Source organism: Apodemus sylvaticus, chromosome 6, assembly GCF_947179515.1.
Source record: "Apodemus sylvaticus chromosome 6, mApoSyl1.1, whole genome shotgun sequence".
Classification (NCBI taxonomy): domain Eukaryota; kingdom Metazoa; phylum Chordata; class Mammalia; order Rodentia; family Muridae; genus Apodemus; species Apodemus sylvaticus.
In genome coordinates this window covers 41,743,900-41,759,235 of record NC_067477.1, presented here as the reverse complement: position 1 = coordinate 41,759,235, position 15,336 = coordinate 41,743,900, and the positions used below count along the sequence as shown (strand labels likewise).

Below are 15,336 nucleotides of genomic sequence, written 5' to 3'. Positions count from 1 at the left end.
CCTATTCCCAGAATTTATTCTTACACTACACAATCTCTGAAAAACACATATTCTTTATAATTCTTTAAATATTAAAACAAGTCTGTTAAGATTATTCACAATTGTGCACAGAGAAGAGGCACAGGCCTCAACGGTTTGCAGTGGGACCGTGTGGCATTCTGGGAGTCCAAGTGAGAAGAGGATGCGCATGCGCAGCAGCTTTAGAGCAAATGAAAACAGCGGCGGTGGAGTTGGTGTCTCTAGTAACCTAACGTGGGTTTTCTGAGCTGATATCCCTCCCTCGAACACGGTGAACATTCCTGAGGCCTGCTAGACAGTCTGCAAGACACATAGCGAGTGCCAGCCCCACAAGGTGACAATAGTACAAGAAGGGCAAGGGGACTCTGCCTGCCCAGGGAAAACGTGCGCTGACAGGAAACAGCCGCTGTGGTGGGCAGACTAGGCCTATGTTCCATGAAAAGGCGAAAACTATAAAGAAGATGGTGCTGAGCCTCGAGCACACTGAGCGAGACTGCAGAGAGGAAGAGCTGCGAGCGTTTGGGCTGGGAGGCGATGGGAAGAGAAAGGGCCAAGTGACCCGGGTCTAAGTCGATTTCGTTATGAAGACGGTAAAATTAGGAGCTTTTGCTGTGCACCCACCCCCCCCAAACTCGCATCCACACTGGGTCTGGTAGATGGTTCGGTAGATAAAGCACTGACCTAGCCAGCACAAGAACTAAACTCACATGCCCAGCATCCAGAGTTGGACAGGCATGGCTACTGCCCTCTAATCCCAGCTGGCATGGCCAGAGAAAGAGGATCTCAGGGCAACATGACAGCCAGACAAAGAGCCGGCCAGCTCTGGATTCAGGGAGAACATGTTTAGTAAAGAGAGTGAAGATCAATCAAGAGAGGCACTGGATATCTGCTGCTTTTTTTTTTTCTTCTTTTGATAGTAAGAGGGACCTTTAAGAGGTGCTTAAGTGATTTTTTAAAAAAGATTTATTTATTTTATGTATACACTGTAGCTGTAGTTATACAGATGGTTGTGAGCCATCACGTGTTTGCTGGAAATTGAACTCAGAACCTCTGCTCACTCTGGCCCCTCTCGATCCGGCCCAAAGATTTATTTATTACTATATGTAAGTACACTAGCTGTCTTTAGACACACCAGAAGAGGGCATAGATCTCATTACAGATGGTTGTAGCCACCATGTGGTTGCTGGGATTGGAACTCAGACCTTTGGACAAGCAGTCAATGCTCTTAACCACTGAGCCATCTCTCCAGCCCCTGGATATCTACCTCTTACTTCCATCTGCATGCACATACATGGGGATATATACCCACACATATGTGTGCCCACACATGCAAGCACACATATATACAGGTAGGCACACCACACACACATGTATGTGCAAGAACGAGAGTTTCAAAGTAATAATAGAGAATCAAGCCAAGTGTGGGGCCTTCTCTTAGCATCAGCCCTGCAAAGCTGCACAAACCCCAAGGAAAGGCCCCAGGCTGAATACGCATCTGCGATGTCCTGGGACATGGTACTGGCTCTGGTACATGAGAGATGTTCAAAGCCTACAGGTTAAGTAAATAAAAGGATGCATGCTTACTGCCTAGTGCATACCAAACACTACTCTGGGTACAAAGACAATACAGGCAAGGCCCCTGCCTTCCAGACACATGTACCCTAGAGGGACAATAAAAACAGTGCACTAGAAGATGAACAGGGTTGTTCTGAGATGTGGATGAAGAAAATAAAGCAGAATGGTAGGTCTGTGGAACTAGGGCGGTTGCCTAGAGGGGTGGGGCCCACTCCTGGGGCAGGAGTTGGCTTTGAGGGCCTGTGGTCCTAGCTGTAGGAGCCACCAGGGCACCTCCTTCCAGGTGAATTATTCCTGCAAGGCCTGGCTGAGGCCTGCACTGGCCTGGCAGGGTAAGTGCCAGGGTAGAATGCATCCCATTCCATCCCTGCAGGGTTCCCTATTGGATCTTCAAGGTGCTCAGTTCACGCCCCTCCCCTCCTGTCCCAACCCCACCCTGGGCTACTTCCTCTTCCTCTTCTGACGACCTCCCAGACTCCAGGTGGCACCCTCCTTAGCTACAGTTAGGACCCTCACACAGCAGATCCCCACTGCACCCGCCGGCTTTTTCTCATCTTTCAAATCTCAGTGACCTGACCTCGGAGGAACCCCGAGTGCTCGAGTTCCAGCTGTTGATCGGGGTCTCTGCTTGCTCACAGGAGCCCTCTGTGTAAGGGCCCTCTTGCAACACGGCAGCTTGGTGCCCCAGAGTGAACAATTTAAGAGAGAGAAGGGTAGAAGCCATTTCTTCCCTAATACTCTAGACTAGAAGAAGGCTCCATGACCTCTGATGGCTTTTACTTAGGAGAACTTGTCAGCAGATCCATCCTTATCAGGGGTTACACAGGAAGAGCCACCATTTAATGAGGATCCTTAAGAAGGCTGTATTAGGGAATGCCCATCACACAGATGCCCACAGGAGAATGACAGTTAGTGAAGAGACCTTAGTTCTCAGTGTCTGTCGGAGAGCAGGCTCAAGCCAGAAAGGACTCACCACCTACCTCAAAGTGAGAAACTTTATAAAGCTCCAAACCACAACTATATCATATCGGGTCTCCAAAGTTTCAGTTCATTTGATTAAAATGAGTTGTCTTAGGTTGTAAAACAATGGGCTTGGGGTGGGGGTGGGGTGGCTGTATGAGGGGGGTGCGGCTGCTCAGCAGGATGTGCTCTGTGGGAGTAGGGTTAGGGCATAAAACAGCTAAAACTGAGATGAAGTGGAGCCACTTTTTTTGTAGGTCATGTGACCTGAGGTGAACCAATCAGAACATTTCCTTAGGGATTTTTTTTTTTTTACCTTAATAGGTTTAAAAACAAACAAACTTCCTTCTGCTCTGCCCAGATTGCAGAAAACCCCAAAGAAACCACCAGGAACCACTACTCCAATGCAAGCACGAGAGTCTTTATTCAAACTTGCAAGCTTGGGTCACAAACTTTCCTAATGCAACAGGATAGGAGAGCTGCCCTGAGGTCCAGGGAAGGGGTTTTTAAAGGAAAAAAAGTGCAAACGGGGTGGGGGTTGCTCAGCCTTGGTATTACATGATTGAGTATAAGGTTTATGAGGAAGTTGACTTTTAAGATGATTGGTTTGTTTTTGGTACCAAGGTCACAAAGGGCTCTGGACTGGCCATTTGGGTGGGAGGGTTGCTAGGAAACAATATCTCCTGAGTGCAGAAAAGAATGCAGCAGGACCTGTGACTCTCAGCAGCTGCAGCTGGCCAGATGTGTTTCACCCTGGGCCCTGGTTCTTTGTTTAAACTTATGTTTCTGGGCCTCCACTTAGGTCTCTCACCTCCCACTCCTCTCTTTTTTGTAGAGGTTGGGGCAGGAGTTGAGACAAGTCCTGACTGTTTCAGAACTTGCTGTGTAGGCTAGACAGCCCTTGAACTCAGAGACCCACCTGCCTCTGCCTTTCAAAGTGCTGGGATTAAAGGCATACACAGACATGTAGGCTTGAATGAATCTTTTAAAAGTGATAATGTTGCTTTGTCTCTTAATGTAGCCCAGGTTGGCCCCAAGCTCAGGGTCTTCCACTTTCTGCCTCTCCAGTGCCATCACAGGTATGAACCAGCCCTGGCCAGATAACAGTGGGATAGTTGGGCTGGAGAGATGGTTCAGTCTGAAAAGTGCTTGCTGTGCAAACACGAAGACCTCAGTTCATATTCCACCACTCACTAAACAGCAAGGACCCGTGGTATGCAGTGCAGAGTACTGGGGAAGGGGTGTGGCAACCGGACAATCCCAGGAGTTTGCTGGCCAGCCTACCTGAATCACTGAGCACCAGGTACAGTGGGAGACCCTGTCTCAAAAATAGCATAGGCTGGTGAAATACAAGGCTCACCATGTAGGACCTCTGCTGCCAAGCTTGATGACCTGAGTTCAATCCCCAGACCCCTCATGATAGGAGATCAGACTCCTCCAAGTTTCATGTGCTCTCCCACCACACATAATAAATAAGGGCATTTAGAAATAAATAAATAGAGCTGGGAGTATTGGCACACTCCTTTAATCCTAACATTCAGGAGGCAGAGACAGGCAGATTTCTGTGAGTTGAAGGCTATCCTTGTTTGTATAGTAAGTTCCAGAACAGGCCAGGCTATATAATATAATATAATATAATATAATATAATATAATATAATATAATATAATATAATATAAACAAATAAATAAATAATATTAAAAATAGGGTTTGAGAAAGACATCCAGTGCTTATCTCTGGCTTCCACACATACATGTATACATGCTCATGTGCATCTTGTACATACACACATGAACATTCACATAGGTACACACACACAAACAGTACAATTGGATGGACAACCCTATGGACAACCATGTTCTCATCAAGAGGAAGAAGCTGATCTGTGGGAAGAGTGAATTGCTCCTTCAGGGAAATGGAGACCTTCTGGTGAAAAGGTTGGCCTCCCTAGTTCCACTGTTCCCAGTCCAGCCCATGCTGAGGCACAAGTTTGGTTACATCGGTCAAACGAGCCCCTTTCCTTGTTTGGGGTTAGGTCATTTGTGACAAGAGGATGGAGACTGACTAGAGGACACAGAACTACCCTGAAGGGTGATCAGCTGGGAAGCGGGCTGTTGGGAACGATGACGAAGGCCCGAGCCAAGGCACTGGCACAGTCATTAGGGGCCAAACAGGAAGACACGTAAGAACCAAGGGCGGGGACCAGAGGAGAGAGTGAGAAGTGAAGCCTCCCGCCCTGCTCCCGGTGTGAACAGGGCAGCCTGCCACCCCTGGGAAGCAGGGAGAGATGCTTCGAGGGCGATGGGTTCAGACTGCTTTCAGGGTGAGGGGTGAGGTCATGGAGTATAGTTGTCAGCTAATCTACACAAGAAACAACGTCCCAGTCCTTGGCCTCCCTCGCTCTATCCTTGGGTCCTATGGGATGATATCAATTGCTAGTCTCAGACAAAAACCCACTTCTGCAAATCACCAGCGACCACAGACTCCCCAGAGACAGGTGATATTTTCACTATCAACTGTCATATCGATAAATGCCCTATCTTTTCAACAGGCTTTCTCTAGGGTCCCCTGTGTGATCGTGTCCTGCCCAGACCGCAGAAGGCCAGAGAGGCACATTGAGAGGCTTGAGGCTAGGTATCATAAGCATCACTAAAGCTGGCACTGTGTGGCTCTCAGATCATGGGGAGGGGCTCTTTCACCAGGCACTGTGTCTGCACAGAAGCAATCTTAGGGAGGGGAGTATGCAGGAGCTTGCAAATATCACCAGGATTTAGCTTGAAGTGCTGTCTTGATTCATAGCCCTGGGTGAGGCATATTAGTGTGTCAGAAATGCAGCTTTAGGGGCTCCTAAAGTCTCCCTGGTGCTTCCCAGACTTTAGAATGGCTAGCTGACACAGCAGAGTCATTTCAGCTTTCTGAGTTCCTCCTGCAAGCAGCTAAATAGTCCAGAGAAGAGCTCTCTTTCTCGGGTATAGTGGTGCATTCCTGTCCTCTGGGCACTCAGGAGGCTGAGGCCGGAGGTGAGTGGAAGTCCTTCCTAAAATCACATCATGGTGGAAGTGGTGGCTGTGTTTCCACAGGCTTCCAACTGTGACCTCATGAAGAGTTGGTCAAAGGCAAAGTTGTCTCTGAGATGGCCAGGGCCACTGAGGAGAAGGTCACAGTGTTGGTCGGTGTCTGTCTAGTCACCTTGGGGCAGACACTGGGGGCTCACCTACACTTTCTTTTTCTGAGACCACAGAAGCAATGTATCTGGCTATGCCTGGAGCCCTGTGGTGGGGCAGGCACTCTTAAACCAAAGCCTGTAGGTGGAGGTGGGAGTTAGCACAACTGTGGCAGCTCTCCAGCCCCAGGCTTCTAAGATAGAAACCATGATCTATCCCATTTCTCTGAAATTACAGTCCAGAGGCTTTAAATTCAAACATCTCTTGACAAGGACCCAGGGCCTGTCTCAGCCAAAGTGATGTAATCAGTTCTTGTTAGCTTCTCCTTGTTCTCTTGAGAAGCATAAAGCAAATTACGCTTGGCACTGAAGAGGCTTTTAGACCAACCTTTCCACAATATGTCTGGAATCTGGCATCCAGTGCAAGTATATAATTACAAGAGAGAAAGGTGTGTGGAGGATGAATTGGCACAGGCCCTCAAATGTAGCAGAAAGGATTGCTGCTGTCTTCAAAGACAAAACATCTTTCTTAGAGATGGCTTATGACTCAAACTGTGAATTGGAGTAGACAGAAGAGTAAATCACTAGGAAAAGACTCCCCCAGGGTTCCCACCACTGACTCTCCCCTCCCCCGGCCACCAGACCCTGAGCTAGCTTCTTCCAACCTTGCTATTTCTCAAGTGTCCTGATGACCCCAGACTCTCACCCCCTCCACCCCATCACCTGTCACTCACCTGAAGGGCTAGCCTACTGTTTGGCTGACCTTTCTTTCTTTCTTTTCTTTTTTCTTTTCTTTCTTTCTTTCTTTCTTTCTTTCTTTCTTTCTTTCTTTCTTTCTTTCTTTTTTTTTTTATTTTGTTTTGTTTTTTTGGATTTGTTTTTTTCGAGACAAGGTTTCTCTTTATAGCCCTGGCTGTCCTGGAACTCACTCTGTAGACCAGGCTGGCCTCAAACTCAGAAATCTGCCTGCCTCTGCCTCCCAGAGTGCTGGGATTACAGGTGTGCACCACCACCGCCCGGATGACCTTTCTATAATATGCATGCCACCTGTTTCCTTGACCTCTCCTCCCATGCCAGTACCCACACACCCCCAAACTGTGTACAGCACCTGACATTGAAGTTTATGCTCCTCCCCACAGTGCCCGAGACCAGTCTGTTTTCATAGCTGAACCTGTGCCTGTAACGTTTTTTTCGCCTGCTCTAGGAACTAATCACTGTGCATCTGAATGCACCAGGCACTTTCTTCTGTATCGTGTGAGGTACCTTGTTGCTCTAAGTAAGGCCACCCACCTGGAAGTTTTGCACGATGTAGAATGTTTGGCCTCAGCTCAGGCCCAGACATTAAACATTTAGACTAAGTGTCTGTCAAATCTCCTCAGGAGCAATTTATTACATGTAGCGTTTTGTTGTTGTTTGGTTTGAGGTTTGATTTTTCCAGGCATGGTCTAACATAGCCTGTGATGGCCTCAAATTCCCAGTGGCTGAGGGTGACCTTGAGCATTTGCTCTTGCCACTACCTCCCGAGCACTAGGGTTACAGACCTGTCATCACACACGGTGTATATGATGACCAGTTGAACTCAGGGTTTCATGATCAGGCAGGTGAGCACTCCAGCAGCCAAGCTGTGCCCACAACTACACTGCCATACATGTCTACTTGCTTGTCATGAACCCCAAAGTATGCTTTTTTTTTTAAATGAAACTAGTATACTCTTAATATGGCTTTGAAGCTACATTTTATTTTTAAACTTATTTAATTGACATTATGTGTCAGGTATAACATGTTTTAATTTATATATTATAAAGATGCTAAATCAAAGTAATTAATATATGAATTAACTAACATTTTATTTCAGGTAAGCTTAAAACATACTCAGCAAATTTCAAGAATATGGCACATTGTCTTTAACTATAGCCTATTAGTGGGTTTTTTGTTTGTTTGTTTGTTTGTTTGTTTGTTTTTGATTTTCAAGACAGGGTTTCTCTGTGTAGCCCTGGCTGTCCTGGAACTCACTCTCTGTAGATCAGACTGGTCTTTAACTCAGAAATCCACCTGCCTCTGCCTCCCAAGTGCTGGGATTAAAGGCGTGCACCACCACTGCCCGGCTGCGCTGACTGGTTTTTATCTCTGGCTATGAGCAATGTTTTCCAGGTTTTCTCTTACTAGCAGTTTTTGAGTGTTGGACAGATATCTTACTTTATTCATCCTTCTTCAATAGATGTTGCTCTTTATTTTGGCACAGAGGTTATTTGCAGATCAATTGATTCCTTTGCTCGGCATGTTAAAGCTCTGGTAAGGAAGTCTAGAGTAGGTTTGGTTTGAGGGAGAGTTCAGTCTTGGTTATGTATAAGCCACATACTGGGGGCTTCAGTGTGTTCCCTGTTCATATAGGATCCTATTTGGGCTGGTCAGTCTTTGTATGTCTCCTCACCCCACGTGAGTTTTCAGAGGTGTCCTCTCTGTGCTGGACAGTTTGTCAACTTGGCACAAACTAGTTATTTGGGAAGAGGGAACCTCAACTGAGAAAATTGACCATCAGATTGGCCTCTAGGCATGTCTGAGGGACATTCTCTTGATTGATGACAATTTTAAAAGTAGGAGGGTTGGGGCTGGAGACATGGCTCAGAGGTTAAGAGCACTGACTGCTCTTCCAGAGGTCCTGAGTTCAATTCCCAGCAACCACATGGTGGCTCACAACAATCTGTAATGGGATCCGATGCACTTTTCTAGTGTGTGTCTGAAGACAGCTACAGTGTAATCATATACATAAAATAATTCTTTTTTTAAAAATATTTATTTATTTATTATTTATATGAATACACTGTAGCTGTCTTCATACATACCAGAAAAGGGCATAAGATCCCATTAAAGATGGTTGTGAGCCACCGTGTGGTTGCTGGGAATTATACTCAGGACCTTTGGAAGAGCAGTCAGTGCTCTTAACCACTGAGCCATCGCTCCAGCCTATACATTCTTACATATTAAAATTTCAATCCCTTTAAAATATCCAATCGCTTTTAAAATTCAGTCTTTTTACAATTCAAAGTCTCTTAACTGTGGGCTCCACTAAAATACTTCCTTCCTTCAGGAGGGAAAATATCAGGGCACAGTCACAATCAAAATCAAACTCTAACCATCCAATGTCTAGGATCCACTCATGATCTTCTGGGCTTGGGTCACTTCTCCAGTTCTGCCCTTTCTAGTATACATCTTGTCTTTTAGGCTCCAGCTGCCTGTACTCCATTGCTGCTGCTATTCTTGGTGATCATCTCATGGTACTGGCATCTCCAAAACACTAGGGTTCACTAATAGCCTCTCATAGGCTCTCTTCATGGTGCCAAGCCTCAACTCCTTTGCATGACCCCTTCAGTCCTGAGCCATCAGTTGCAACTGAGGTTGCACCTTCACCAATGGCCTTCCATGGCCTCTCACAGTGCCGAGCCTCAGCTGCTCGTCATGACCCCTTCATGCCTTCAAAACCAGTACCACCTGGGTGACTCTTACACATTACCTAGTCCTGCTGCAGCACGAGGTACAACCTTGGCTATCTCTAGAAAACATATTTGTGCTCTCAGAAAACACTTCCCAGAAGATTTCACCTCAATGATGCTGGTCTCTTCTTAATCATCGCTAATTTCTTAGCTCCAGTTAACCAACATCAATAGTCCCAGTAATGGAAAGGTTTTGCTTTAGTAGTTCTGGTATCTTGTTAATCACAGCTGATTCTTCAGCTCCAGCTAACCAAAACCACAGAATCTACACAATCAAAATAACAATAGTCTTGATAAGAGGCTTTAATCTTCCCTCTGAAATTTTACAAGCCAGGCCTTCATCTTCTGCGTTGTTCTCAACATTATCTTCCAAGCTCCTACAGAACATCCCACAGAGCTCTTAACATCCCAATGGCTCTTCTAGCTCAAAGTTCTGACATCCTTCCACAGTCTTCCCCAAAACATGGTCAGATTGTTACAAGAATACCCTACTCCTGGTACCAATTTGTCTTAGTCAGGGTTTCTATTCCTGTACAAACATCATGACCAAGAAGCAAGTAGGAGAGAAAAGGGTTTATTCAACTTACATTTCTACATTGTTCTTGATCACCAAAGGAAGTCAGGATTGGAACTCAAAGCAGGTCAGGAAGCAGGAACTGATGAAGAGGCCATGGAGGGATGTTACTGGCTTGCTAAGCCTGCTTCATGACCTCTTTTTCCATTAATCATTGTTACATATGTGTGTGCGAATAGACATGCAAAATTTCCAGGTCATAACAACAACCTTGAAAAATTATATGGAGGGATGTTACTGGCTTGTTAAGCCAATTCATGACCTATTTTTCCATTAATCATTGTTACATATGTGTGTGCGAATAGACATGCAAATTTTCCAGTTCAACCTTGAAAAATTGACTACCAGCCCAGGGATGGCACCACCCTCAAGGGGCCCTCCTTCCTTTGTCACTAATTGAGAAAATGCCTTACAGCTGGATCTCATAGAGGCATTTCCTCAACTGAAGCTCCTTTCTCTATGATAACTCCAGCATATGTCAAATTGACACACAAAACCAGCCAGTACACTTCCCATATCTGCCATCCAGAAAAAAAAAACCATCCAGGCAGAGGTGTGGGATTCCCTCTAGTTTCTCCTGGTTCACAGCCCCACGTTGTCTTGCTGCCTGGTGTCTCAAGAGTGGAACAGCTACTTATTTTATTAGTTTATGCTTTATTATTCTGTTGTGGCGGTGGAAGTCTGGGTAATTTTTGCTTTTTATTTTCACTGGTCCAAACTCTGACTGAATCCAGTTTTCTGGGGTTTGAAAAAATTGTAGCATGCAGACCAATATATTAAAAATAAAACTCTGAGTCTGTATAATGTTAACATTGTGTATGTTTGTTTTCTGGGATGGCCCCTTGGTATTTGATAACTGGTGCATTCTTCCCTGGGGAAGACTGGTTCTCCCATTCTCAGCATTGCTTAGTTCTTTGTGTAGGTGCGAAGCCTCTGGCGTTCTCCCCATGCACATTAGTATGTCTATTGTTGGTCATGCCTTGCCCTCCAAACCCTTCCCAGGTTTCTCTGTGTGTAGCCTTGCTGTCCTTTAGACCAGGCTGGCCTCAAACTCGCAGAGATCTGTCTCTGCCTCTGGAGTGCTGGGAAGGAAGGTGTGTGCCACACTGCCCAGGTCATTCTTGGTTAGCTCCTGCTTAGGCAGCCATGCTGGTGAGACGTCATGGGGGCAGCTTCTGACATCCTCACAGCAAACCCCTTGTTCTTCTGGCTCTTACAATTTTTCAAGGTTGTCGTTAAGACCTGGAAAATTTGTATGTCTATTTGCACACACATATGTAACAATGATTAATGGAAAAAGAGGTCATGAATTGGAAAGATAGCAGAGAAGGATACACAGAATGATTTGGAGCAAGAAAAGGGAAGGATAAATCATGCAGTTATATTACAATCTCAAAAAATTAAAGAAATAAAAATTAAAACCTTAGACATTTTCTCTGTTTACACTTGTGAGTAAATTGCCCTCATTTAAAAACAAAACAAAACAAATTTTAGGGCTAGAAACAGCTCAATCAGTAAAGGGCTTGCTTGATATACATGAGGATCCAAGTTCAATACTCACTCAGGACTCATGGTTTTAAAAAAGTCGGCTTGGACTTCCAGCTTTAGGAATCCAGAGACAGGTGGCCCCCGGGGCTGGCTGGTCAAGATTTCTAGCCTATTTGATAAGTTCTAGCTCTCTCTCTCTCTCTCTCTCTCTCTCTCTCTCTCTCACACACACACACACACACACACACACACACACACACACACGCCCACCCTTGAAAGTTACCAGTCCATATCACCACACTCTTTTAAGTTTTCAGTGAACTTTGTTGTTTTCGTTACTTTTCCCATTGCTATAAAATCCCTGACAAAAGCAACAAGGATCATAGTTGAGGGTAAAGTCCTTCATGACGGAAGAAAGAGAGAGAGAAGGAAAGAGACAGGGACAGGGACAGTAAGCATGTTCCTGGTTATAATAGGGTGTTACAATGAAGCCTCCCTCTCCCAGTCTCAAGCACTGACTCTCAGAACATTAGGATCAGGTATATCCCCCCACACCCCTGTCCCCTTTACCTGCAAACATACCATGTGGCTTTAAAGTGTACTACAGCAAAGACCTCCTGAAATGCAAATCAAAAGTCTTGTTGTAACTCTCCCCTTATCTGTCTCACTGAAAGACTCCCATGTCTAGGCTTCGAGGATGCTACATCTCTGGCTTTCCAATCTAATCTACAAAGCAGAGCGTCTAATCCTTCTCATGCAAAGATTTGACAGGTTATGCCTGAAAATCTTTTAAGGATACCTGTAGCCATGGAAGTAAGGTCAAGCCTTAGTTTGATGTTTAAGGCACTGTAGTCATAGCTTTCCTGGTTTTTATTCTGTTAGATGGTCTCTACTCCAGACACAATGGCTTACTATCCTTCAAACACTTCCAGTAGTACATTCCGACTGCTTGGCATAGATTCCTGCTGTCTTTCTAGTTCTAGCTGAGACTGCCCTCTAGGTGATCTGTGACCCCAGCTGCTCAGGAGATAAAGGGGAAGGACCACTTGAGCCTGGGAGTTTGAGGCCAGGTTGGCAACGGGAGAATGTTCCAGAAACAAATGCCCCCATTTTTTCCTTATTAATACAGTACTTATTTGTCTTCTGTCAAACCCTGAGCCAAGCACTTTCCCCAGACTTCTTGGGAAGGTACAGGAAAAGGAACATACAGGGCAGATGACACACGAAAGAACTATGGGAGGTGGAAGTGGAGACAGCTGCATTACATGTCGAAGAGGATGAGAAAGGTCACCATTAGACAAAAGAGCCCCATGTCCTCTGAGATGGCAAAGCCCAGAATTGCATAGAAGAAGAGTTGTTGCTTCAGAGAAGGGTTCCTGGCATAGCCAATGAGACTCCCCAAAACAGTTCCAATCCCTGCCCCAGGGCCATCCACCCCAACTGTCGAAGCCCCAGCTCCAGTGAACTTGGCAGCTGTATCAATGTCCCTTGAAATGGCACTGGTTTGGAAGTTGCAGCTAGGGATAAGTGAGGTCACAGGCCACCAGGCCAAGCTGCTGAGGCTCTCATCTGTTGGCATCTGTGGTGACTTCAACTCCACTACAGACAGCAGACGACTCAGCAGCTGAGAGGTGCTCCTCATCAGGGAGCTGGTAGAGATGAACTTGGAGCAGGCATCCATTTTCAGGGGTGAGGGGCCGAGGCAAGAGAGCTGCTCCCAGGGTAGAGAAGACCCAAATGCACAAAATTTAATAAGAGGTGTTTCCTTCATGGTCCTATCCTTCTTATGTGTCTGCAGATTAGGGATTAATGCAACTTCTGCTCCTGAGCAGCTGGGGTCACAGACTGCCTAGAGGGCAGTCTCAGCTGGAACTAGAAAGACAGCAGGAATCTATGCCAAGCAGTCGGGATGTACTGCTGGACGTGTTTGAAGGATAACCATTTTGTAAGCCATTGTGTCTGGAGTAGAGACCATCTAACAATAAAAACCAGGAAAGCTATGACTACAGTGCCTTAAACACCAACTAACCCTTTCCTCCCCAAGTGACTTTTGGTCAGGGTCTTATAATAGTAACCCTAAGACAGTGGAATCAGCAAGCTGTGTTATGAGTTAACCAGTGTTAAGTGTGAGTTGCTAGGCTTGGGAATGAGTCTGGTCAGGTCTCTCTGACAGCAGTCAGATGCATTATGTAGTTCACAGCCATTCATTTTGTGGAGTACCAGCCCCTGAAGACCTTCAAGATTAAAATCTTGTCTTTTCCCTCTAACAAAGCCAGTTGCTATGCAATCTGAGTGGTCTTACTTTTTCATCCTTTATGGAAACAAATGCAAGCATGCTCACATATGCCTGTAATCCTAGCGGCTGAGGGGCTGAAGCAGGATTGCTGGGTTTGATACTAGTCTAGGTGCAAGGCCAAGGCAGGATGAGATAGGCTGCAGAGGAAGGCTGACTCAGGGAAAAAAAATGCCAAAATACAAAAACCAAATCAACCAAACACTGTAAAATGCACACCAACAAAACAAAACAAAAAACCAATTATTTCCTACTTTGAAGTGTTGTAAGGCTGACCACAATGAGGTTGTTTCCCGATCTAGGAGCTCAGAAGAAAACCAACCTCCCATAAAGTGTACTCTGACTTTACATGCACACATGTACACACACAGAGATTAATATAGCAACAAATTGTTGTCCTAAGTGATAACGTTAGTCTCATCAAGCTGGCCCCAAACCATCCCTGAGGTCTTCCTACAGAAACATGTTCCTTAGACAGCACACAACAGCCCCCTCATTGTAACTGTCAAAAACGAGCAGGATCTGCTACAGATCACCTTCATACAAGCTGATTTGGTGAAGACCTGCCTTGCCTTTTCTCCCAACTCAGTCTGACCGTTTTGTAACTGTTCATGCCTTGCTGCATGTAAAATGGCTCAGTAACAATCCTACCCAACACTTTGATGTCACAGACACCTAGCTTATTTAGGTTGTGACTTGCTCGGTTTTCTCCAAATTCTTGTCGATCTGAGTGTGCACATACGTACATGTAGAGATAAGAGTACAACTTTTGGGAGTTGGTTTTCTCTCTGCACCAATGTCCTGGGACTGAACGCAGGCTGTCAAGCTTGGCAGCAAGTACCTTTACCAGATGAGTGACTTCACTGGCCTATGCCTGAAGTAATTTTCCTTCAAGTCTCTGCCTTAGGCACCAGAAATCAAACTTGTTATACTTATGGAAAAAGCCAAACAACCCGTTTAACTCTTTGCCAATGCTGGAGAAATAGCTAATAGTTGTTGACAGCTGAGCAAAGCACTAAGTTTACTACAGACCTCACCTTAAAAGACTGGCTTTTAAAAAATTATAATTTAAATTATAAATTTTATTATTGATGGGAAAGTCTGAGGATAACTGTGTGAAATCAGTTTGCTCCATTTACATTATGCATGGCTATAACTTCTTTGCTATCATAACCTATTATCAAGCTGGAGAATGGGGAGGGGGTCTACTCCCTCCTCATTTGTCCTAATATACCTTAAACCAAGCAAAGTCATGCTAGAGAAACACAATTACCAGCCGGACAGATGCTGTTAAAACAGGTGCACCTGACTTAGCTCTGCAGCTATTTGGGCTTTTTTAGCTTTAAGTCAGGCCAATTCCTAGTGACCATCACTACTGGAATTGTCAGGTACCCCCGTCTTAATGATTCTTTAGTGATACTTCACTAAGATAAGCAGGGCTGGGACTCATTGGTAAGAGTTATGACTTCAATGTGTAAGGTCTCAAGTTCATCCCAAGTGCTACAATAAATATCAATTTCAGAATTTGATTTTGCATAAAACATGAGGAGTTAAAAGAATTAATGCGGGAGATGAGGAAGGCAAAAGGGCCAGCCATGGGCGAGCCAATCCCTGAAAACTATTAACTTCAGTGTGTGAAGATGCAGACTTCCATGAAACAGACTTAGAATCGTGCATGCACTCAATTGACTCAAAGGACGGTGTGATGTGTTTAACTTATAACGGAACCACTGTACTCAAAACAAGACAACTTTGTGTATTTTCTGTGGTCTTCC

General features: G+C 45.2%; 1 protein-coding gene across 1 annotated transcript; it reads right to left on the bottom strand.

Annotated features, from left to right (window-relative positions):
* Positions 1-12,529: 12,529 nt before the first annotated feature.
* LOC127688038 (ATP synthase F(0) complex subunit C2, mitochondrial-like) lies at positions 12,530-12,952 on the bottom strand. The gene has a single exon (XM_052186778.1). The coding sequence runs from the start codon at positions 12,947-12,949 to the stop codon at positions 12,530-12,532; it is 420 nt and encodes a 139-aa protein (XP_052042738.1). The 5' UTR covers positions 12,950-12,952.
* Between the last annotated feature and the right edge of the window lie 2,384 nt (positions 12,953-15,336).

Bases quoted from the DNA above. Each gene is read 5' to 3' on its own strand.
- LOC127688038 (XM_052186778.1), bottom strand. From the start codon at position 12,949: ATGGATGCCTGCTCCAAGTTCATCTCTACCAGCTCCCTGATGAGGAGC.